Source organism: Aspergillus brunneoviolaceus (assembly GCF_003184695.1).
Source record: "Aspergillus brunneoviolaceus CBS 621.78 unplaced genomic scaffold BO95scaffold_4, whole genome shotgun sequence".
Taxonomy (NCBI): Eukaryota; Fungi; Ascomycota; class Eurotiomycetes; order Eurotiales; family Aspergillaceae; genus Aspergillus; species Aspergillus brunneoviolaceus.
In genome coordinates, this window is record NW_020290734.1 from 381,717 (window position 1) to 403,563 (window position 21,847).

A 21,847-nucleotide genomic window follows, 5' to 3' on the forward strand; every position below is an offset into this window, starting at 1 on the left:
TTAACTTACTGTGCAGTACAATAGTATACTTACTCATATACCATTTTACTAGTGCCGTAGCTCCCCCCTCCAAAAAAAGAGAGAAAGAAAGAAAAATCAACTCAACCAAACTGGATCCACATAAGTTAGTATGCGGAAGGATGCCAGCTTATGCTAAATACGCCTTCCACATCGTCTCCCTCCCGGCACGGGCCTTGCCGGTATCTACAGCGTGTTGTTTCATTTGAGATCTTACCATCCATTCATCTTTTCTTTCTCCTACCCTACCAATGGAAGGCGGGAATAGTGTCTCCCTCCCCCAAGTCTTTTCGCCGAGACTTGCTGTTCGCGTCAAAGTAAGCACTTCACGGGCATTCCTTGCGGTCTCAATATACGTTGTCATTCAGATTCTCCGGCGTACCACGGAAGTTTGGTCTATGCAGTGGAGAAAGTGGAGACACTGTCTCCTCTCTTGGAGACTTGAGACCATGAGGCCTCGTCTTATATGAGAGTCCTAATACCAGAACTGGGAGGGAGACCATCTGAGTCGAGCTTTCTCGGAAGATAGAATTTAAGCAGAGTATGAAATGCTTCCATAGAAGACATGATGTGATCTGAAAATCTGTCAAAGAGCTTGATAAGATGCCATTCCGTAAAGATCCATGGAGAAGGCGTGGCTGAATGTTGGAGGTGTGTGATCTATGGTGGGAAGCAAAAGAGCCCACCCGTATAAACAGAACTGTTGAGGCGGTATCAAGAGGTATTCGTTTTGTGAACATGATCTTTCCTTAACTGATTTTGATATCTAAAGCTATTAGAGCGTGATGAGCACTCCAAATTCGTCTCCAACATCCACCGAGAACTCCCGCACCCACAAATCGCAGACCAAACCACATCAATCAACATCAGAACCCCAGAACATAACCCGAAGCACTTGAGATAAATACACCAAGCCCCAAAGCCATGCACGATTCACCCCCCAAACCCCGCCAAATTCCCACAAAACCGCTCCACCAACCGCTCCGCATCCTCTCTTCGAACCCACCGACTCGACACCGAAAACATCACCGAAAGCACATCCCACTCGGGCCACGTCGTCAAAAAGATGGTCTGATCCGGCGGATTCGAGAGGATGGGCGACAGCATCTTCCACCTCCGCCCGCCACCCAGATCCACCTCGGGCTTGGCGTCGAAGTTCTCGTGCAGCACGATCGAGCTCACTGTACTCGTTCCACCATTCCTCGCCCAATCAGTGCACTGGGTGACGATCTCTTGCCATTGACAGGTGCTGTATTCCAGGGAGTGGGCGTGTTGGGCTTGCACAGTGGTAAGCAGGGCATGTGCCCCCATCTTTGAGGTGTCGGGAGTAGCCGGGGAAGGAGGGAAGCCGACGCGGACGGGGATGATGTTCAGGCAGGGCCCGATCAGGGTGTCGAGGTCGGGGAGGTCGATGTCCCGGGCGTTGACGAGCTGGGCGAAGACGATATCTTGGGAGTGGGTCTCTTGGTGTAGCGCGGTGGCCCAGGCGGTCTTGATGAGGGTGGCTGTTGTGATTCCTTGCGGTAGCGGGGAGGGTAGCGGGACTGTGCGCGTGAGGTGTAGGGTTTTGTCTTCTGCTGGGTGCGGCCGTGATGGGTCCGGGGAGGGTTGGGGAAGGTGGAGGCTTGTGAGGATTGATCCGTCGAGGAGAGTGCGCCAGAAGGTTAGGGCTTGTGGGGTGAGGAGTTGCCGGCATCGGCGGGTGTAGTCTGCGTAGTCCGTGCGGAGTGGCTGCGCCGTAGCGGTGTAGAGGTTCGCCAGGTGGTGGAGTAAAGGGCGAAGGGAGAGGCCGTCGTACTGCGCGTGGCTGAGGCGCATGATTAGAATAGGGGGCTCTGCTTTGTGGCTGTTTTGGGCTTGGATGAGGGTGAATTTGACGATGGGCTGAATGGTCTGGTACCGGATTTGGCGGTCTTGCATTGCGAGCGAGCGGGCAAGTACATCCAGGCTTTGGCTCGCACTGGTGGAATGCACGACCTCGAAGGGAGGATTGATGTTGCGCAGCACGATCTGCATGCATTGGTCCTGGTATGGCAGGAAGATGGTTCGGAGAATGGGATGCTTTTGGACAAGGGCTTCACATGCCTGACGCAGTTGACTCGTATCCAACGGGCCGATAAGCTGCCAGAGGAGATAGTCTTGGATCTCTTCTTGAGAATACAGACCCTGGATTTCTCTGGCAGGTAGGGCGTCTTCGACGAGGTCCGGGTTTAGGCCCTCGGGCAGGTTGCGGAGGAATTCTTCCTTCATTGACTCGAACGGGTCTTGGGCAGCTGCTGGAGGGCTTGGGTCCATGTTGTCTGAACTTGGCTGCTGCACGCGCAGTGCCAGGTGGCTCAGAGTAGGCTCGCTAAGACAATCTACAAGGGACAGGCCCCAGCCTTCGGCACGCACCATGGCCACCAGCCGCCGGGCAGAGAGAGAGTCACCCCCCAGATCTATAAAGTTATCGTCCATGCTCACGGAGGACAGGTGGAGGCCCAGCAGCTCCGCGCAAACGGCCTGCAACACGCGCTCGGGCTCCGTAGCAGGCGACTGATAGGACTTCGGAGCGGTGGTATAGCTGGCCAGTTGCTTTCGAGATAATCCCGACGCGGCCTCACACAGAGCAGCGCGACTCAGTTTCCCGGATACGGTACGAGGAAAGGTTGTTACAGCCACAAAGGCCGAGGGAACCATATATCCTGGAAGGACATTGCGCACCTCTGCCAAGGCACGTTGCACCTGGAGACGAAACTCCGGTGTCGGTGCCCCGAAGACGGCGGTGGTATTCCGTTGAATCTTCTCCTTTGCGCTCGTTAGGACAAAGGCCACTAGGATCAGATGCTGCTCAGCACTCTCATCAACGGGATGCACGAGATCGACGACCAGATTCCCGGAGTCCGGAAAGTGGGTGCGCAGATGGAACTCGACTTCCCCCAGCTCGATTCGCTGTCCACGAATCTTCACTCGATTGCCCTTGCGGCCGCGGAACTCCAGTGATCCGGTACTGGAGTTGTAGCGGACCAGATCGCCTGTTTTGAGCAGCTGCAAGCCCGTTCCGATCTCTTGCGGTTGCATCCATCTTGGATCCTCGATCAATGCTACACTCGTCTGGTCGGGATTGTTTACATAGCCTCGAAACATTGAGGGACCCGAAACCACCAGCTCCCCCTCTGCCCCAATGGGCATCAATTGATCATGATCTTGGGGATCCACCACCCAAGCATGGCAACCCACAGCCGGTCCAAGGGTACTAGGTCCGCCCTCCCCTTCAGCATCAGACTTTCTAGCCAAGGTAATGGCGGTACAAAACTCCGACTGCGCGTACAGGTTGTAGATATCGGCGTGGCTGGCCCATTGGCGCAGGTCAGTCCGTCCCATCGGTTCGCCCGCCAGCAAAACCGATTTTACGGACGGGGATGCGGCAGGGTCAATGGTCCTGGCCACGGAGGGCGTCATCATTGTCCAGGTGACGCGGTATCTTTGCATCGCAGCCGTGACGGATTCCTGCAGCTCCGAGTCGGCGGGAATGCAGACACAGCCACCCACCGACAGCGTGAGCAGATTCTCGAGGATGCTGACGACGAATCCGTACGATGCGCCGTGCAGCACCCGAGAATCACTGGTCAGATCCGATAACTCGCGATACCGACTGTAGTTGCAGGTGAAGGCTGCGTGTTCGATCAGGACACCCTTGGGCTCTCCGGTGGAGCCGGATGTAAAAGTGGCGTAGGCGACATGATGGCCTTGCATAGTGGGTAGGTGGAATTCTTCTTCCTCGTTGTCTGTCACAAGGTAGCTGTCTATCTCCGCGAATGTCACCACAGGAGGTCCCAAATGCCTGGCCTTAGAAGCATGCTTATCAACAGACAGGATCAAGTGGGCTTCTGCTTTGCTGCAGATAGTGACAAGTCGATGCGTGGGCTGAGACGGGTCCAGGAACGCGATGCCCGCCCCGGCCTTGAGGGCCCCGAGCACCGCAATCGTCGTCCACATGGACCGGTCCGTCAGGATGAAGACGAGCCGGTCCGGTCTCACGGCGTGGTGCACCACTAGCTGGCGTGCCAGACGAGAGGCTCGCTGGTTCAGCTCTTCATATGTCAATTCGCCGTCCCACGCGCACACGGCGGGGGCCGACGGCCGCTGCCGGCACCGGCTTTCGACGAGATGATGAACGCATGTCGTCCCTTTCTCCGGAAGAGAGACGCGATAGTTCCAATCCCGGATCTTTTGCATATCGCTGGGATTAATCACTCGAAGCTCTCGGACCTGGGAGGCGCTACCATCCCGCGCGCAGTCGAAGGCAGAGGCCAATTGATCCAGCATCGAGTCCACCACGAACTCTTCCAAAACACAACGATCAAACTGCGCGTGGATCGACATCCTGTCAGACTCCACGGTGCAGATGATCGTCAAGGCGTAGGGATGGCCATTTGGGTCGAGGAAGCTCGTAACACGACTGCCAACTGCTCCCCGCCGGATAACGAGCAGGTTGTTGAAAGTGCCAATCTTCGCGGCGTCGGGGCTCATGGTGCGCAGCTCGGTCAGACCGATCTGCTCTAATGAGGGGACTAGATCCTGGAATTGAGCGATCTTCGCCGTTGCGGCGGCGAGGGTGTCCTCCGGCTTCAGTAGCAGGCGACAGGGAACGAGCGCCTCCGACCCTTTGCCGGTACCGTGGCTGTCATCGATCAGCCCGAAGAGCACGTCACTTGCATTAGTGTACAACGACAGCACCGTGGCCCAGCTCAAGCAGAGCAGGGCTGAGATGTTATCATGGGAACTGCCCGTCGATGTTCCCAGAGACATTACTCTTCGAACGTGGCCATCCGACGCAGCATGGTACGAGTCCGAGGGCACGGGAGGAAACCTCACTCCCTCGAATTCCGTGAATTTTTCTCGAAGGCCATCGGTTTTCGCTGGATTGACTGGGTCTGAATTTGATGACATCTTGCGGGTGTAGTGAATCCACAACAGCGCCACCAGCTTACTGAGATTTTAAGAGCAAATAACTTTGCCACGGTCTCGTCTCCGGGAGAGAGGCAGTACCCGGCTTAGGGCAATGGAAAGTGCACCCATCCCTCCCCGCCTTGCTCACCGACTCGCAAGTTCAGAACCACCTTACATGATAAGAGCAGATCCTGACTCATGAAGCATCGTCACTGAAGAAGCCAAACCAAGGTTTGGACGAGTAAAACACAGTCACCGGGCCCGGGATCTGGCCGTCGTGAGCTACTGCAAAGGGAACCGGAAAGGTATCTTCAGCTGCTGCGAGATCTGCCTTCCCCCTTGCTTACTGTGCAGGAAATTTGCCTTGGTCTTCGATTAAAATGTCCATGGCTGAGGAATCCTCATCAAGAATTACAGACAAATGCTTGAGCATAGCTAGAAACACTGCTGGATGATTCTTCCGCAACAAACGGTTAGTCCTTTGACTGAGAGATGGGAAGTGAGGATCGTGGAGCAGAGCAACCGCAGTAATGAGCTGGAGATACGCTATTGGAAAATGATCTACCGGTCCTATGAAAACCGATCTCTCCCTCCATGGATGAATATCAACATTGAAAAACCAATTCCAAAGCCCTAGCAGAATCCTTCACTCTCACCCTCTTAGCCTGGGTTCTCTTTCGTCACGAGTGCAGAACCCAAGATTACACCCTGAAGCTAATGCAGAATGATCCCGACAAACACCTCACCTAACCAAGACTCAGAACTTCCACCCCCCTTGCCGGAACATAAACCTGTTGGGATCATACGCCTTGGCGATCCGCTCTAACCGCGCCTGGTTCTCCGCCCCGTAGCTGGCATACACATCCTGATAATCCGCCGCATCGTTCATGAACAACGGACTGACCCTGCATCATTCAATCGATCGCGTTAGTCCCGTTCCCAATACCCACAGACTCCACCGGAAAAGAAAACTCACGAAACAAAATCCACATCCCCGGACTGGTAATTCGTGGGCCTTGCCCCACGCAGCGTCTCATCGAACACGACATTCACACGATCCGCAACCTCCCTCAAATACCCGGGACACGCCTCGTTGCAGTGATCATTCACCCAGATCAGGTCATTCTCGACCCAGAACCTATCGCCGTGGCGGGGGTCCAAGCCGAGGGCATTGCCGCCGCGCGCCTGCGAGGCGTTGGCGATCCGCACCGAGAGCGGCTGCGGCGTGAACGTGCCGATCTGAATATCGAGGTCCCGGGAGGAGTCATTCCGGATCATGGACTGGTACGTTGACCAGTGCGCCTCCAGCAGGGAGGACATATTCTTGGGGTCGAGGTTGGGGAAGGTGTTCACGCGCGCCGCGGCCTTGATCCCGTAAATTTTGGCCCCGCCGGCCTCGTTAGTCAGCTCGGTGTAGCTGGTCGTTTTAGTGCCGTCGATCAGCGCCTCGATCTTGTCCAGTCCCGCGAAAGCGCCCGCGCTGGGTGTGCGGCCGTCGTAGAAGAAGAACAGCATCGGGTTCGAAATGAGGGCCCCCGGCAGCCCGAAGTCGAAGGTCGGGATCACCGCCGCTTTGGCGTCTGGGTAGTCGCGGATGAATTCCGCCAGGGCTTCAAAGATGGCGGCGCGTTTGTCGGCGGTGTATACCTTGATCCCACCCCAGATCTTGCCGTCGTCTCCGAGGGGGTGCGCTTGGAAGGTGAATTTGGTGACGATCCCGAAACGGTTCCCGCCTCCGCGCAGGGCCCACCAGAGGTCTGGGTGGGAGGTGCGGTTTGCGTTGACGATGGTCGCGTTGGAGAGGACCACTTCGTAGTTGACGACGTTGTCGCAGGTTAGGCCCTAGTACTGGATTAGTTTGGGGGTTGGTTGGGCGTGCTGGGAAGTAGATAGTGCAACGGGGTTCTAGGGCTAGGGGCAGTACGTATTGGGCGGAGTAGTAGGACAATCCGCCCCCGAGAGTGAAACCCGCAACTCCGATGTTAGCCAGTCGTCCGCCGACCAGCACTTGGTTGGTCTTTTCGGCAACGGCGTAGACATCGCCCCAGCGTGCGCCGGGCCCGACGTGGAAGGTCTGTCCGTCGGGGTTGCGGGTGGTCGAGGAGAGGTTCTCGTGGAAGGAGATCAGCACGCCACCTTTGGTGCTGGAGAACCCGACGTTGAAGTTGTGGCCGCCGGATTTCAGAGCAAAGGGGGCGTCCGGATGCTGGTTCAGTTGCTGCACCGCGGCAGCCACTTGCTGCGCGTTGGCGGGGAAGAAGGTGCAGGCGGGTCGGTTCTCCGCGTTGACCCCGTTCCAGTACTCGGTCACCGCGTTCGTATAGTAGGATTGATTCCAGAAGGTGTGAAGAGCATCGGGGCCGGTGGGATCCCAGACGGTGTATTGGGGGTAGGTGGTATGCAAGTACTCGCACACGGCTACTGCGTCGCTGTTGGCAGTGCTTGTGGCTAGGGCCGGGAGGGCTGCGGCCAGTAGTAGGGCTATCGAGCGCATTGTGAAGGTATGAATCTGTGAGATCTTGCTCCTGACACCATTCCTGGGGCTGAGGGTGTTGTGCTAAATATCAATGAATCCGACCGTCCTGAAATTGGGGTGGCCACGGCCCTGCTCCGTATTTATTTCGTATTCCACCAGGGGACGGATCAAACGGAATATTCACTCCCAGACCCTGCTTGGTTGGCTTCTGACTGGCCAGACCCTTGATAAGGCTAGAAATATAGTCAGGGACCAACGTCCTTCGGTTGATGTGGATCTGCAGCCATGTTCACAAGCAGGGCTTGGCTGCTGGTTTGCCGAGGTGGGAGCGTTTCGGACGGCGGATTTTTGAGGCCTGCCCCTGTAGATCCCCTCTCGCTTAGAATCCTCGTCAATTGGAGTCTGCCCGACAGTTGTTTGATGATTCCTCCGTCTTTCTATTTCCCTGTTTAATCCATGTCGCGTTACCGCTTGTGCATGCATCTTGCGAATGGTGCATGATATATACTGTTGGCGAGGGAGGGGCTCGAGGGAACATTAGCCGGTGCTATTGTCTTTGAAAATATAGTGCTCTTTGAAGCAACACGGAGGACAGCACCCGAAATCCATGGTGTGTCGGCTATCAAGGCAGATAAGTATTTATTTGAATGATAATGATTCTTGGCTTGGGTGTAGTGATGTAGGGTTACGGCGAAGCCGAAAAAGGCTTAATATTCTTCGATGACAGTTTGTCATCCAAGGACGGATTCAAGTCGAGGCTTGCCTCTGTAAGACGGCCGACAAACCAAAGCAAGGTTGAATCAATCTGTCTATTTTCTAATCGCTGATGCAACGACCAAACATACTGGTCTACCACCACGAATACAACAGCTTTGTCCCCGGGCGGTCGAGAGCAAAGTCCTCCACCGTCCTGTACGTGACGGCAACCTCGCTTTCGGACCGCAGAACGAAGTCCCACGTCGAGACACGATGTTTCTCACACACCCACTGTCCATCATTGCAGGGACTTGCTTTCTCTGGATCACCACGTGCGCGGGGGCACCCTGTCTCCTCGATTTCGATCAGCTTGTCGACCGTCCCCGCCGCCACAATGCCGTCGCAGATACCCTCGCGGCGGGGATACTGTCGGAGCAGCCTCAGCGCTCGGCGTCTCACTTGCGGCTCGCGACACCGGACAGCCACCCAGAACAGAGGCTCAACTATCCCAGTCTCGAGAGTGTACGCTGCCTTGGTACGCTGCAGATGGACATTGCCCCCATCTCCCAGGATCCGCGCGACCCGGTCCACGAGCTCCACACTCTCCGCAAGATAAAGGTCGGCGGCCAATTCGCCGGGAGCGAGATCAACATGGTAGAAGAGCCCGGCCAGAGTCCGGCGCACCATCAGTAGGTCCACTGCCTTGGATTTCCGGGCTTCTGCCGATAACGTCTCCAAAACAATGGCCAGTTGTTGGTCCCACGCCTGTAAGAGTTGCAGCTGTGCCTCGCGGTCTGGGAGAGGGATGGGGCGATAATTCGCGCCCCGTTTGTTGAACCTCCACATCAGCCGCATCACACCATTGTAGATCGCTTCGATAGATACGTATGCGTCAAAGAGAGTAAGGAATGTGGCATGGGCATACAGTGGGACCACCTGACGGTCAATCCACGTCGTAGCGTCGTCGCAGGCAAACATATAGGGAATGACCTGGGAGTCGAGGCGAGTAAAGATCAGGACCAGCATACTGGCGGCCACATAGTCTCCGCACACTGTCACTTCCTGGTAGTCGAACTCCCATTCGGAGATGATTTTCAGCCCGTTGCGAATGTGCATGTACGCCTGGTGCTGCTGGCTCTGCAAGACGCACATGGACGAGAAAATCGCACAGGTGGCCAGCACGACGATGCGATCTTCCAAACCTAGAACGGGCTTGGAGCACAGTTCCGACAGCGCCTGGATGGATTTGTTGTACTGTTTCAATGCAAATCGCCTGCTGCGAATCTCCCGTGCTCCGGGCGCAGTGAAGCGAACATCCTGGCCGACATAGTCTCGATGCAGGCAGGCCAGAGCGGTCATGCCGTGCCAGAGGGCCGGATAATGGTGGGCGAACCGCAACAACTGATCGGACCAGAATCCGGGGTCAAAGAATTCAGCTAGTGTCGAAGTGGTCACGGACTGGAAGAACGAGAAGTTGTCGAGTTCGGTGGAGTCATCGCAGATAAAGTCCCAGGCGGAGGGCATTCCCATCACTGGTGGCGTGCGGATCGGCTCGTACCCGTCGCAGCGGCGTCCAGTCGACACGCACTTCTGACAACTATTGACACGCTGGGTGTCAGACGAGATGTGCGCAATAGGATTGATGTGTCTGCGACCTGCGACTCTGTGCTTCTCTCATCACACTTGATGCGACGGATTCTGTCAACGGTTAGCCTACGTGGCATATGCGACTCGGACTGTCCGGGACTATCCGGTTCGGTGATCCGTACTTGCAAGTTATACAGCCCGTTCTCACTCGCGGAAACCATCTCTTCTGTCTTGGTTTGCCGTTTCTGACCGTGGGTTTGGCTACTGTAGAAGGATCCATGAGCTGGCTTGTCTGATCATCAGAGTGGTCAGATTAGTAGAAGCGGAATCACGAGTCTGAGGGCGACGCGGAGAGATATCGGTCGGCATCACGTGAGTTGACCCGGAGAGTTAAAACAGTCCTTTGTTTCGCGGCGAGCTGATAGTTGGTGAGTTATAGTGGTGATAATCCTTCACTAAACCCATTAGTGTGCAGTACTAATGGTGACGGCGTCCGATTAGCGGGTGAAGCCGTCGCCGCAAGGCTGGCTACCTCCTCCATGCTTCTGATTGGGCGGTGGGTGGATGCCTGAGAATGAGAATAGGGGTGAGCAGGCATTCCAGAGAGAAATTCGAGCTGACCATGAGTTTTGAACTTCGAATTTGTAGATGGTCTTCCTTGGGAGTTGAATTCGGCAAGATACTGCAGTGCTATAGTGCTAGTGAGGACATTCGAATGGGGCCAGCAACCACTGAGTCAGATGCTAGTGGACGGCATGGATTCTTGGTGTGATTTCTCCGGTGGCTAGAGTGATCATATAGACGAAGAAGTTCATAGCAGGGTGTAGGGACTGTCAGGTTGCAAAGCAGTGCATTCTGTCGCTTATATGTGAGCTTGTTCGTGGTATTTGATCTAGTAGGAGTAGGGGTAGTGCGGTGTGATATGGTAGGGAAAGCCAGAGCCCCCGAGGTCGGCTCCGATCGGCGGTCGGTCCCGCACCCGTAGCACCCTCTCTGATTGGCCACATCGTCAGTTCTTACGCTCGTACCGTTTGGGTATAGCCTCATCGTGGAGGCTGGTGCCAGAACAATGAGTATAAAAACCCTGGGTTTGAGACTGAGACAGTGTTCAGAACAGCTCATTTTTGGCCTCGACTCATCATCACTATCACCATTATCACCATCATGACTATCTCTACCGACTATACCCTACCAATCGACTCTTGGGTCGTGGTCACGGGAGCCAACGGCTACATCGCCTCCCAGGTGATCAACGCTTTTCTCGCCAAAGGCTATAGAGTGCGAGGCACTGTACGCTCGGAGAAGCCATGGCTTGTCAAGGGCTTTGAATCCAAGTACGGCCCCGGCAGGTTCGAGACCGCGATCGTTCCCCGACTGGAAGATGAAGGAGCTCTGGATGTCGCGGTGCAAGATGCAGGTGGTATTGTCCACGTGGTAGGCATATCTGCCAGCCTCTACCCCTCGCGTTAGAAATGAGACTTAGATAGAATCTTTCTTGAACAAGGCTTCCGACATGTCTTATCGCCCCAACCCAAACGATGTGATCCCCGGGGTAGTCGCAGCGACAATGAACGTCTTGACCGCCGCGCAAAAGGCGCCATCCATCAAACGAGTGATTCTTACCTCTTCCGTGAATGCAGCATGTCTTGCGATGGATGATGCATTTGGATTGCCAAGCAAGACTGTGGACCAGAGTGAGCATCATCTTCTATGTTGGACAGCTTGCAGCTCTTTCGCTGACAATGGATAGGCACTTGGAACGATGCTGCAGTAGCGGCTGCCTGGGACTCTGACACTCCAGACCATATGAAGCCCAGCACTGTGTACACTGCCGCCAAGGTCACCGCTGAGCGCAACGCGTGGAACTGGATAGAGGAGCACAAGCCGCATTTCACCTTGAACACGGTTCTTCCAAATATAAATGTATGTTCATCTAACCAGATCAATTTCGAATTCTGACGCTTCTAGTTCGGCACAATCCTATTCCCTGAGCATCAAGGCACGTCGATGCGCCTCACTCGTACTTTGCTCAATGGAAGTGATTTTGCAATGAAGATGATCCCACCACGTAAGAACTCCCGGTGCCTATCTTATCGCACTAAAACTGTGCAGCTAACGGGTCATCTCTAGATTGGTATGTTGATGTGGAGGACACGGCGCGTCTCCATGTCATTGCATTGCTCGACCCTGCCGTGCAATCCGAGCGCATCTTCGCGGCCGCAGCCCCGTACAACTGGGCCGAGGTGTTGACGATTCTACGAGAGCTACGGCCTGAGAATAACCAAGTCCCCAAAGCCTACGATATAGTGAAGGAGAAGTTTGACCTTGTGCCCTCCAGGCGCGCTGAGGAATTACTGCAAAGCTTCTATGGCAAGCCTGGGTGGACTTCACTGAGGGAATCTTTGGTTAACGGTATTGAGGGATACTGATGATCTGACACCTGTCTATGGGGCCATTCTGCGAAGCTGCCAAGACCTGTTGTCCTGGACAGCTCAAGAAATTACTTGTTCTCCAACAACAAACAGGGACAGGGGCGTAGATTGAGCTGAGGTGAGTTGAGGGAATCCTTCAATTGATTGCTTGTTAGGTATCAGGCCAGCCTTTGTGTGACTCTTCTGTGCAGACAAAGACAAATGCAGGGATTTCAGAACATCAAAAAACGTTTGATCCGCTGCTCATTGTGCATCCAATTTACTATTGTTACTTGCTTGATCTCCCTTTGTAAATTAAGGACAGTATTCTATTGTTACTCAGTATACCACAGGAGCTACTAAAGAATATTAGGTGGAAAGGCAGAGCCGACAAAGAAAGACAGTATTAGATGAGATGCGTCATCTCGATCTCGGTAGTCTATTAAAACCCATGTAAGATTTCTTCTCGAGGCAATTGTCAACACCCTGCGAACGATCCTTGACAAGCTGAGAAAGACCAGTCATAATCCGACCTAGCAAGAATCACTCGTGTACCACCTACCAAAATGAAGTTCGAAACCCCGACGGTCGATCGGGAGAGCTACATCCCACTGCAGGAGAACAAGACCTCTAGAATGTTCCCGACCAAGGAAACCTGTTTGGACCAGAAGGTGACCGTGCGTGTTGCTATGTGGTCCTTTCTGGTCTTCCAGACTATCCTGTGGTTTATCCAAAAGTTGATTATGAGCTACTGGTACCGAGGCTACGACTGGTATAAAAGTTCCGAGATCGGCTGTTACTACCAGGATCGGGGACTGCTGCTTCTTGCCTCGCTATTTGCGAGCCTGGGCTTTTACCTCTGGTCGACTTACCCCTACCGGCCCAATTTCGCTGTCGGTGGGTCGATCAAGATGTTCTTTCTGGGATCGGCCTTTGTCTATCTCCTGGTGAATGTCGCCTCGTGGTTTGACGACAACTTTTGAGATCTTGCCCTTCTGGTTTGAAGCAAACGGTCTTCTAGTTCTGTACTTCAGCCGAGCCTCCTGAGGAGGAAGTTGTCGCGCTTTCCAGGTAAACAGTGATATAAGCAGCCTTTGTAGCTCAATGCCACTATCCAATTACATAACCTATCATCGTAATTCTACTCTGCTCGTAAATCTATAAACAATATAAAATATACTAAGCAATTCTGTCTGGCACGCAGAGATGCTAAATAGCCCTAAGTTCATAAGCCCCTCATGTTAACGCCCTACCCGACCGCACCAATAGAGTGATTTCCACCGTTCAGCTGTGCCTCACAACCCTTATATGGATATTGTTGTAATACAACGAAAAAGGTTCGATGACATGCCTAATTGACTTGCTTGACGAGAATGTCTCTCTAGGTTACGCAATCATATAGCGCAAACTAGGCTTGGTTTAGTGCTGAGCTGAGATTGTAGAATTCGATACTTCACCAGTCGAGGATCCTTCGACTAGCTCAAGCAGCCTTGTTGTCGTAAAGAAAGATTACAGCATGTCAAGCGATCAATTTATGCCTACAAAATACGCTGGATTGGTCACGCGCCACGATTTTCACAATCCGCTGATGCTACATAGTGAATGAAACACAGACATTTGTTAGCCTCTACCACATCGCACATAGCATTTATCCACAACCAAAAGCAAACTCTTGGTTTCACGCAGTCTTCGCCAAAGCCTCACGTCTTCCGGTACTGCTCGGATCCAAATACGGCTTCTCCCCCAACCCCACCACACGCTGCCCAGTGCGTGGGCCGAAATCCTCGTGGTCTGGGGTAGCCGCATGGTACACGCTGCGATTATCCCAGATGGCTGTGTATATGAGCCTTGTTAGCGACTTCATTCCCTTGAACATCAAAGTAAGGATCCGAAAGGCAGCATCTTACCCAAATCATTCGGATTCTGCCACCGCAACCGAACCTGGAGATCATGATTCTCGACAATCAATTTCACAAACCAGTCCAGCAGATGGCGACTCTCTTCCTCAGTTAACCCATCAATCTTCTGCACATGGTGGCCCACAGCAAACACACTCTTCCAGCCCGTCACCGGGTTGGTGCAGATCACCGGGTGGGTGGCCTGCAGGACCTCGCCGACGTTCTCGGGGGCACCCCGCGGGCCCACGAACACATCGAAACCGTTGTTCTTGGCGATCTCATTGAACCCGGGCTGCGCGTAGGTGGCGGTGAGCCCCTCGAGGAATTTCTGGTAAGGCTCGGAGATGCGATCGTACAGCTCGTAGCCGGAGGCCCACAGGGTGTCTGTCAAGTCGTGGTCAGTCTCGTGTGATAGATTCAAGCAAGCACCTCATCCGGTTCAGGGCTAGGTTGTACTCACCCCCACCCGTCGTCGGCAACTCCGTCAGCCGCAAGATCGTATAGTCGCTCGGAATCGGCTCGAAGGTGATATCACTGTGCCACTCGCGCTTGTTGCTCTGGCGTTTTTCGAACCCCTTGAAGAGCTTCTGGCGCGCCCGCGAGCTGATCACGCTGATCTCGTTGTCCTTGTCGCCGTGCTCCCGGCTCGCGTTGATGATCGGGTGGACGTGCAGTCCCGAGGTGGAGGGCTTGCCGGAGAGTTGGCCCAGCCGCTGCACGAGTTCCTTTTGGAGGTCGTTGTCGAGGTCGTCTTGTTTGCGGAAGAAGACCACGCCGCGCTGGGATACTGTCTCATCCTTTGGTTAACAAGCGATTCAAGGAGGGTTTCTCATAGACGTGAGGATCCTGTACCGGTGAGGGCGAGCTCTCGCAGGAGATCATCAGAGTTCGGGGCGCGCAGCCATTCTTTCAGGTTCGCATTGCTGAACTCGCGACCGATGATGGGGGTCACGTCGAAGGAGTCGTAGGCGTCGAGTGCGCCGGTCGCTTGGACAGGTTCTCTTTGTGATGGCTTGGTGGGGATGGGAACGACATGGGCGGCCGTTTCGGTCAGAGATGGAGCCATGGTAGGAAGAAGGACACCTTTTTGTTGGATCCGGATGTGATCTGGTTGATTGAGTAAGTTGAGTATACTTGCATGAGGTGAGGACGATGACTTCTTATATCCCAATTCCTCTTCTGACCTTATCTTCTGAGACTCTCGCTCTACTGCCTACAAACTCTAGGACATAGCACCCGTACCCCGCAGAAGTCCGTATGTCGCTGCACTATCGCGACATGCTTATCAGCTTAGTTTTGTGGAACGTTGCCGATACTAGATCCTGAGTTGCTGAAAGCGACGTGATTGAAGCTGCGGATAATGCCATATGCCGCCATGCACGGCTTATCGCCGACTTCCGGTGAGCCCATACGAGGGGTTGGTCACGCAAATGCCGGTCTCGAATCAGGTATATGTCAGCCGATTGACCAGGGTCTAGTTAGTACTTTCTTTGTTATCATCAGTAGACTTCCATTTACAGTTATAAGTGCCTTGTCCGACCTACTCTCTAGTTGTTGCTAGTCGCGGTTTTGCAACTCCCTTGTTCCGCATATGTCGGCCATCACCGAAGTCGATTATCTATGATCGCAATAGTCTTCTTTTTGTGCGGTGTGTCGGGCTACGAAGGAATGGAAAACAAACAATGGTGTGAGGTTGTCTGAGTGGATTTCTCCTAAGTTCTATTGTGCTACTGCAATCTTTGTATACCCAGAAAAATGAATATAAAAGCACCAACAACAAAACACTATTTACCACAAATGATGTATCACTGATACTCCAGTCATAGGAAATAATCATCTATGCTTTGAATAGTCTATCCAATTCATAAATCAGATCAATGGGTTCTATAATCCTAAGTATAATTTACTCTTTCGGCTTCTCTGATCTCCCTCCACGGAGCCCAGCTCTGCCCCGACTACAAACTGTCTGCTCTTTTTACTAATGACATGAATCCGTCCTCTACTCCCTACGCTTGCGAGCTTCACTCACTATCTTATCTGCAAGCCTCTAGTAGCTTGTGAAGGAGTATTCAATCACAGTACATCTCGACGCTTCTCAAATTCAGCTCCCAGCCCTTCGAGCCAGGAGATTGCTCGAAAGAGATTCAGCTCCTTGCTTGTGCGTCTTCAGCGTCTCTGAGCTTCCGTGAATTCTAAATAATGGATACGGTGACTCAATGAGCCTCTTCCCAATACCCGGATGCTCACCAACGTTGAATGGTTCGATGTCCTTTGCTGACAATTTTGTAGGATTCTGAAATGCTTCACCTTTTCTTTCCTGAACACAAGGATGAAACTTTGACATAGCGAGTATAGTCCTTGATTTATATTGGATAACAGCGACGGGTCTAATCATGGCTTTCTTTACACGAAATGTTTACTACAAACTCCAGTGAGCGAATATCTTAGCGGAGATACCCTTCGGGCACAAGCGTTCGTACCAGAAACGAATCTTCTGATACAGTATACTAATCTTGCCTATAGGTTGTCATGCTCGAACAATACTTCACCCCACCTGTCTTTTCTCTTCTCCATCAATGATACTTTTCAGCCCATCGGGAAAGGTGAAGAAGATCGGTCGCGGGGGAGTAACCATCGAAACAGTAACCACCACAAGCAATTGCAATCAGGTTTGCAGGCTATATCACCAGGGGTTGGGTCAGCCATACAGGAAAGGGGTAGGGAAGTAATTCACCGAAGCTCTTCTCATCGTGTATATTCCGCTCAGCACCATACTGAGGGCTTCGTGTCATGTCCTAAAGAAGCTGCAGTCAGCTGACCATCATCTCGCTTTCAAGGTCAGCAGTGATAAGCAGTCTTTATAGCTCAATGCCACCATTTAATTACATAACCTATCATCTTAATTGTACTCTGTTTGTAAAGATATAAACAACATGAAATCTAACAAGCAATTCTGTTTGATATACAAAGATGCTAAATAGCCTTAATATCTCAAGTTCCACATGTTGACGCCCTACCCGACCGCACCAATAGAGTGGGTGAGAATAGTGCCACTGGCCCACCGTTGAGACCCATATCATCTCGTCTTTTAACGACTTTACCTATTAGGTGACAAACCCGCGACTCCGTCCCTTGTTGTCTCCGAGCTTAACGCCGAGCCCTTCAGCCAGCTTTGCGGCAGTGTTGCATGGATCCACATTTACTGCTGTGCTCACAAACCTACTAGTTAACTTATAGGTATGAATCTCTGTGTTCATTGGTTTGATGGGCGATGTGTCTTCATCCTGGGTGGGTCATATCTCACAGCATATGCGTTTGCCAGAATTTCTTCAGATGGCAGCGCGATCATACAACATACCCGTAAGCTCAGCCTGACGGCCGGATGGTCAGCCAGCCAGCCAGCCTTTGCCGAGATGTCAGATTTTAGTTTGCTCCGACTGCTATAAGAATGAGCGTATCGCAGTCACTGGATGGAGATCTTCTTCGAACATCCATCCTCCTCTCACTACCTACTCAACACCACACTTCATATCATCCTCCCTATCGTCTTCCGATCCCCTAGCATTCAAGATGACGACCCCCAACCGCGGAATCTCCCTCCACATCACCATCCACATAGATCCGGCAAACCTGCCCAAATTCTGGGAAGCTTTCCAGCCAGTGTACGAAAATGTCATCGGGGAGCCCGAGTGTACCTTTTTCGAGGTCTACCAGTCGCCGGAGGAGCCGGGCACTGTATCCTGGGTGGAGAATTGGTATGTCTATTTCTCCCTTGCCTTTATCTGGTGTCGGGATTTTTCGGGCGCCGCAATATTCTTGAGCATGAGACTTACTCACCGTCTGCAGGTCACAAACTGCCGAATGGCTTTTTAAGGTAAAGCGGCAATCTTTCCTCGGGTGAGATCACTACGTCGCTGACACTTGATTTAGGTGCAAATACAGAAACCCTACTACAAGGACTATCTGGCGATCACTGAACCGATGTTCATCAAGCCCCGCGAAGCGAAGATCCTCAACCGGGTTGGGGCGCCCTATTTAATGGTTAAGTCTACGAATCAGGTCTAGATATTATGAATTGAATTCATGCCTTGGCTTTTAGACCAAGGGCTTCATACCTTGTATTGTCTCTTTTTTGTGGTTCTAATTATGCTCTAAGAGATAGGTTTCATCTCTTGCAGCAGGGAAAGAAGACGGGAGAAATTGTAAAAAAGGAATTGCAATCCTTCACGGATGTTCTTCAGACATGTAGCCGGAGGTACCTCAGTCATCGAGGTACAGCATATTGAAAGAGGCTACATCGGCGGTAGCATCCCGGCCTCGAGAGCCTTCAAGTAAGCGTCGGCCAACTCGGCCGTGATCTCCTCTTCGTCTCCGTTCTCTACACGGTCATCCACTTTTCCACTAGATATCCACGGCTTGAGGAAATCTTTGACTTCCTTCAACACGGCCCCGACGAATGCCCAATCCCGTGAGTGGGCATGCATGGTTCTGCTATGCCCATCCAGCTTCCGTCCCATCACACTCTCCATCATCCGCTTCAGCCCCGGCGTCCCGGGCACCGAAAGGTCCCAGCAAAGTCGCAGCTCGTCGCCGACCACCACCGCTCCAACGGCTGGAGGGCGGGAGTCCCCGGGGGTGTGGCGCGCCCAGTGGCAGCGGAGGATCTCGACGCAGCGGGTTTGCAAGGTCTTTTGGAAATCTGGCGTTGCTGCTTGGGGCCAGGCAATGGGTGCGGCAATCAGGATCGGGAAGAAAGCCACCCCTTTAGTATTAGAGGCCGTGAGTACCTGGTAGAAGATGGGAGCTTCGCAGTCTTCGGCGGATGGGGAAGTGGGTGTGATCGGCGTCGCGGGAATTTGAAAGCTTTGCTCTTCGGGAAAGTAGTTGGCAAGGATGTGATGCAATATGGCTGCGAGGGCCTCGATGTGTTGGGTGGCCATGTTTGCGGAGTGTATTTTCTGTGCAGTAGTGCTGTGTGCTGGCTGATCTGAATTTTCGGGATTATAGTGTTGATTGTTGGATGTTATGTTGGTTAGGGTTGAGATTTAGGGGGGTGGGTGCCTTGCTAAGGGAATAGAGAATCCCTACGGTTCAGGAGCGCATTTTATAAGCCAGCCAGTTCGACATCAGTGTGTCGACACCAGGTCCGTGAAAAGTATTTCCTGGGATGTTTTTGGTGATACCTTCCGGTTAAGCTGAACAATCCCCTTGTCACTACCTTCGACACAAAGGACCTAACCTGAGTTGCCCACCACTGAGGCCCTTTACCCTATTTTCTACTCAAAAGAGGAGATAACCCGCAAAATGAAAGAAAATCCCCTATACCTTTTTTTAACCAGAATCACTGCTTTCCACCAGCCTCGAACGAAAGAAGAAAATTCGTCTTGAGTCATGCCTGCATTTACTTCAGCTGGACCTCAGCAATGTCTCAAATAATTGCATTGTCCTAGTTGTTCATTCAATTTCAGCTTCAGGCCAATCATTCGTCAAAGAGTCCATTTGGTGACAGAGAAGAGCTCCGAGTCACCATCTTCGCAAATCCCACATCGGCAGGCGCGATGAGATTTTCGTAGTCTGGACATTCGAGTATAGATGTCTACTAGCCCATTCCATAATTTCACTGCAGCCCACTAATAAGTCCCCAGATTGGACAGCGATCGACATTACTTATTCTTTTCAACGGCATGCTTGACAGCTTGACAGGCTTATGGTTCAACAATCCGCGGATAGCTTCACATGCTTCCGTGCGATTTTCAGATTTGGTGATAACTGCTCAGGGAGCTTCCTCTTCAATATGCTCAGGCATTAAGTGAACCACAGACCCATGGGTTGTAAGCTTTGACGCCAGGATATTGCTGGGATTGGGGTTGTGAAAGCCCAATGAAAGATCCCTTTAGGCGCGAAGCGGAGTGTAGCAAAATGCAAGGGCCATCTGGCTTGTCCCCGGGGTTTCGGGTGGGTGTCGGATGATGTGTTCGAAGAGATCTACAATTTCCGCGAGCTCGATGCCCTCAAAGCTCTGCATTAATAGAAGGTGGCGTAGCCTGGGCGTTTCTGTCAACGTACCCTGCCGGCTGATTCATACCTAGATCTATGGATACGGTAGGCGAGAGATGTTGGTGCCGAACAGCTCTACTTGACAGTATCGCTAGACCTGACATCTTACTATGTCTTATTTCCATGTGTTCTCCTCTCTCCCACTAGCTCTGCAGATGACCTTTTGACGATGTATGCGCTAAATCAAATCTCAGCGATGCTACAATTCTCACAGCTCAGCATCCTCTACGATCATCCACGATCATCGGAGAATCAACCCGCTCATTATACCTAGTATTCTCCGGGCAACTCAAGCCCGATGACGATACTCCTTCTTCAACGGCGCAATCCCCAAGCGGATATTATACGACTCGGGCTCAAACGACCCAAAGTCATAGACCATGTAGAAGTTCTGCATCCAATGCTGCCCGAAGATCGTGTTGAAGCTGTTCCAGGCGTTGAACGGGGGGAAGCAGTGGTCATCGTCCTGGTAGCCGGGCACCGCCAACTGGTCACCGGTGAGAGTGAAGGTGGGCGCCTCGCCATAGAATCCGATAGTGAAGGAGACAGACCAGGTCTTGTTGAACTCGGAACACAGCGGCCGGTACCCGTTGAGGAGATCCGAGTACTTGAATGGAGTCATCGCGTAGACCTCATCGATGTATTGTTCGGGAATTTCGATCGAGGAGGCTCCTTCACATTGAGATTGGATTATCAGATGAGATCCCTGTTCCTTGCGGACGATGTTTCTTACCAGTATCGAAGATGGCAGTCCCGTACCAGTTCAGCAGCTCACTGGACTGATTCTTGCCGTCGCTGGTGGTGTTGTGGCCCTGCATGCCGTACAGCCCCGTCTTGAAGATCTCAAAGGGCGACTCGGTCTGGAGCCACTGCAGCTCGCCGTCGGCGTAGATGTCCTCGTGGCTTCCGCCCAGCGTGAAGACGCCGTTGTTCTCGGGGTTGGGCTCGGATGTGGTGGAGACGCCCTTGCCCGCGTAGATGGCGAACCGGGGCTGGTCCAGCAGTTCGTCCTGCATCATCTGCTCGAAGGGGGCGGTCGCGTTGTTAATCGCGATCGTCGAGGAGCCGAGACCCAGGAACCCATCGGCGCCCAGCGCAGCCCAGGTGCTGTCGGTGGCGACGAGGAAGGACTGCCGATAGGAGACGTTGGTTCCGGGGATGCTGAGGATGTCGGACGCGCTGTAGCCCTCAACGGTACCCCCGCTGTATTCGATGGAGCCATTGAGGCCGAGGTTCTTTCCTGTAGATGTGAGATTGTATTTGTGGCGGGAGTATCTTGCGGTCGGCGTGAGCTTCGGATATCAAAAGATTGGAAGATGGGTGTAACTATACCCGCTGCCGTTGGGACAACCATCGTCGGTACACTTGCCGTCCAGCACCCAGAGGTCCGTTGACCCGGTGTCATAGAGCAGATCATAAGGGCCACCGGGGGTGCCCAGGTCTACCTCAATGGTTCTCTGTAAAGAGTCAGGAGCATGAACCGCCATTCTCATTTGAGCAGGAACTTATTACATAGCCATTGCGGACTTTGATATCGAGATCGATTACGCTGCCTAAAGAGGCGGTGGCCAGTACAGGTGCAAGAAGAAGGGATCGCAAGACCATGTTGAGTTGTTAACACTTCAATTGTGGTAAGACTTGTCGAAGAATGTAGATCTTTTCCGGGCCTTAAGTAGGGCATCAGGGGCGGCAGTCCCGGAGTCCCCAATGCCAAGTCTTCTAGAATAATGTGAGACAATCGGCGGGTGGTGGAGATTCCAGACCCTGAAGGA

General features: G+C 52.9%; 9 protein-coding genes across 9 annotated transcripts; 3 read left to right on the top strand and 6 right to left on the bottom strand.

The window, feature by feature from the left end:
- Window positions 1-951: 951 nt before the first annotated feature.
- Window positions 952-4,809, bottom strand: BO95DRAFT_351822 (acetyl-CoA synthetase-like protein; the record flags this gene model as incomplete). Its single annotated transcript, XM_025582098.1, has 1 exon — window positions 952-4,809. One exon carries the CDS (start codon window positions 4,807-4,809, stop codon window positions 952-954), a length of 3,858 nt encoding a protein of 1,285 aa, XP_025447104.1.
- A 685-nt stretch (window positions 4,810-5,494) lies between these two features.
- BO95DRAFT_470285 (FAD-binding oxidoreductase) lies at window positions 5,495-7,713 on the bottom strand (the record flags this gene model as incomplete). The annotated part of the gene is made up of 4 exons (XM_025589509.1): window positions 5,495-5,855; window positions 5,927-6,792; window positions 6,875-7,413; window positions 7,680-7,713. The coding sequence occupies 4 exons, from the start codon at window positions 7,711-7,713 to the stop codon at window positions 5,708-5,710; spliced, it is 1,587 nt and encodes a 528-aa protein (XP_025447105.1). The 3' UTR covers window positions 5,495-5,707.
- A 562-nt stretch (window positions 7,714-8,275) lies between these two features.
- BO95DRAFT_449412 (uncharacterized protein) lies at window positions 8,276-9,646 on the bottom strand (the record flags this gene model as incomplete). The annotated part of the gene is made up of 1 exon (XM_025587949.1): window positions 8,276-9,646. The coding sequence occupies one exon, from the start codon at window positions 9,644-9,646 to the stop codon at window positions 8,276-8,278; it is 1,371 nt and encodes a 456-aa protein (XP_025447106.1).
- A 1,215-nt stretch (window positions 9,647-10,861) lies between these two features.
- Window positions 10,862-12,138, top strand: BO95DRAFT_379662 (putative aldehyde reductase; the record flags this gene model as incomplete). Its single annotated transcript, XM_025583326.1, has 5 exons — window positions 10,862-11,143; window positions 11,214-11,403; window positions 11,460-11,632; window positions 11,678-11,777; window positions 11,840-12,138. The coding sequence occupies exons 1-5, from the start codon at window positions 10,874-10,876 to the stop codon at window positions 12,136-12,138; spliced, it is 1,032 nt and encodes a 343-aa protein (XP_025447107.1). The 5' UTR covers window positions 10,862-10,873.
- Window positions 12,139-12,686: 548 nt separating this feature from the next.
- BO95DRAFT_427507 (uncharacterized protein) lies at window positions 12,687-13,103 on the top strand (the record flags this gene model as incomplete). Its single annotated transcript, XM_025584798.1, has 1 exon — window positions 12,687-13,103. One exon carries the CDS (start codon window positions 12,687-12,689, stop codon window positions 13,101-13,103), a length of 417 nt encoding a protein of 138 aa, XP_025447108.1.
- Window positions 13,104-13,798: 695 nt separating this feature from the next.
- Window positions 13,799-15,108, bottom strand: BO95DRAFT_498005 (TauD/TfdA dioxygenase family protein; the record flags this gene model as incomplete). The annotated part of the gene is made up of 4 exons (XM_025590908.1): window positions 14,871-15,108; window positions 14,479-14,805; window positions 14,028-14,402; window positions 13,799-13,953 (listed from the first exon to the last, which is right to left on the bottom strand). The coding sequence occupies exons 1-4, from the start codon at window positions 15,082-15,084 to the stop codon at window positions 13,799-13,801; spliced, it is 1,071 nt and encodes a 356-aa protein (XP_025447109.1). The 5' UTR covers window positions 15,085-15,108.
- A 2,402-nt stretch (window positions 15,109-17,510) lies between these two features.
- Window positions 17,511-18,139, top strand: BO95DRAFT_438385 (putative quinol monooxygenase). Its single transcript, XM_025585504.1, has 3 exons — window positions 17,511-17,773; window positions 17,865-17,892; window positions 17,949-18,139. Exons 1-3 carry the CDS (start codon window positions 17,589-17,591, stop codon window positions 18,081-18,083), a joined length of 348 nt encoding a protein of 115 aa, XP_025447110.1. The 5' UTR covers window positions 17,511-17,588; the 3' UTR covers window positions 18,084-18,139.
- A 171-nt stretch (window positions 18,140-18,310) lies between these two features.
- BO95DRAFT_427510 (uncharacterized protein) lies at window positions 18,311-18,958 on the bottom strand (the record flags this gene model as incomplete). Its single annotated transcript, XM_025584799.1, has 1 exon — window positions 18,311-18,958. The coding sequence occupies one exon, from the start codon at window positions 18,956-18,958 to the stop codon at window positions 18,311-18,313; it is 648 nt and encodes a 215-aa protein (XP_025447111.1).
- A 1,229-nt stretch (window positions 18,959-20,187) lies between these two features.
- BO95DRAFT_404086 (pepsin-like aspartic protease) lies at window positions 20,188-21,680 on the bottom strand (the record flags this gene model as incomplete). Its single annotated transcript, XM_025583948.1, has 4 exons — window positions 20,188-20,747; window positions 20,809-21,350; window positions 21,408-21,532; window positions 21,588-21,680. 4 exons carry the CDS (start codon window positions 21,678-21,680, stop codon window positions 20,365-20,367), a joined length of 1,143 nt encoding a protein of 380 aa, XP_025447112.1. The 3' UTR covers window positions 20,188-20,364.
- Window positions 21,681-21,847: the final 167 nt, after the last annotated feature.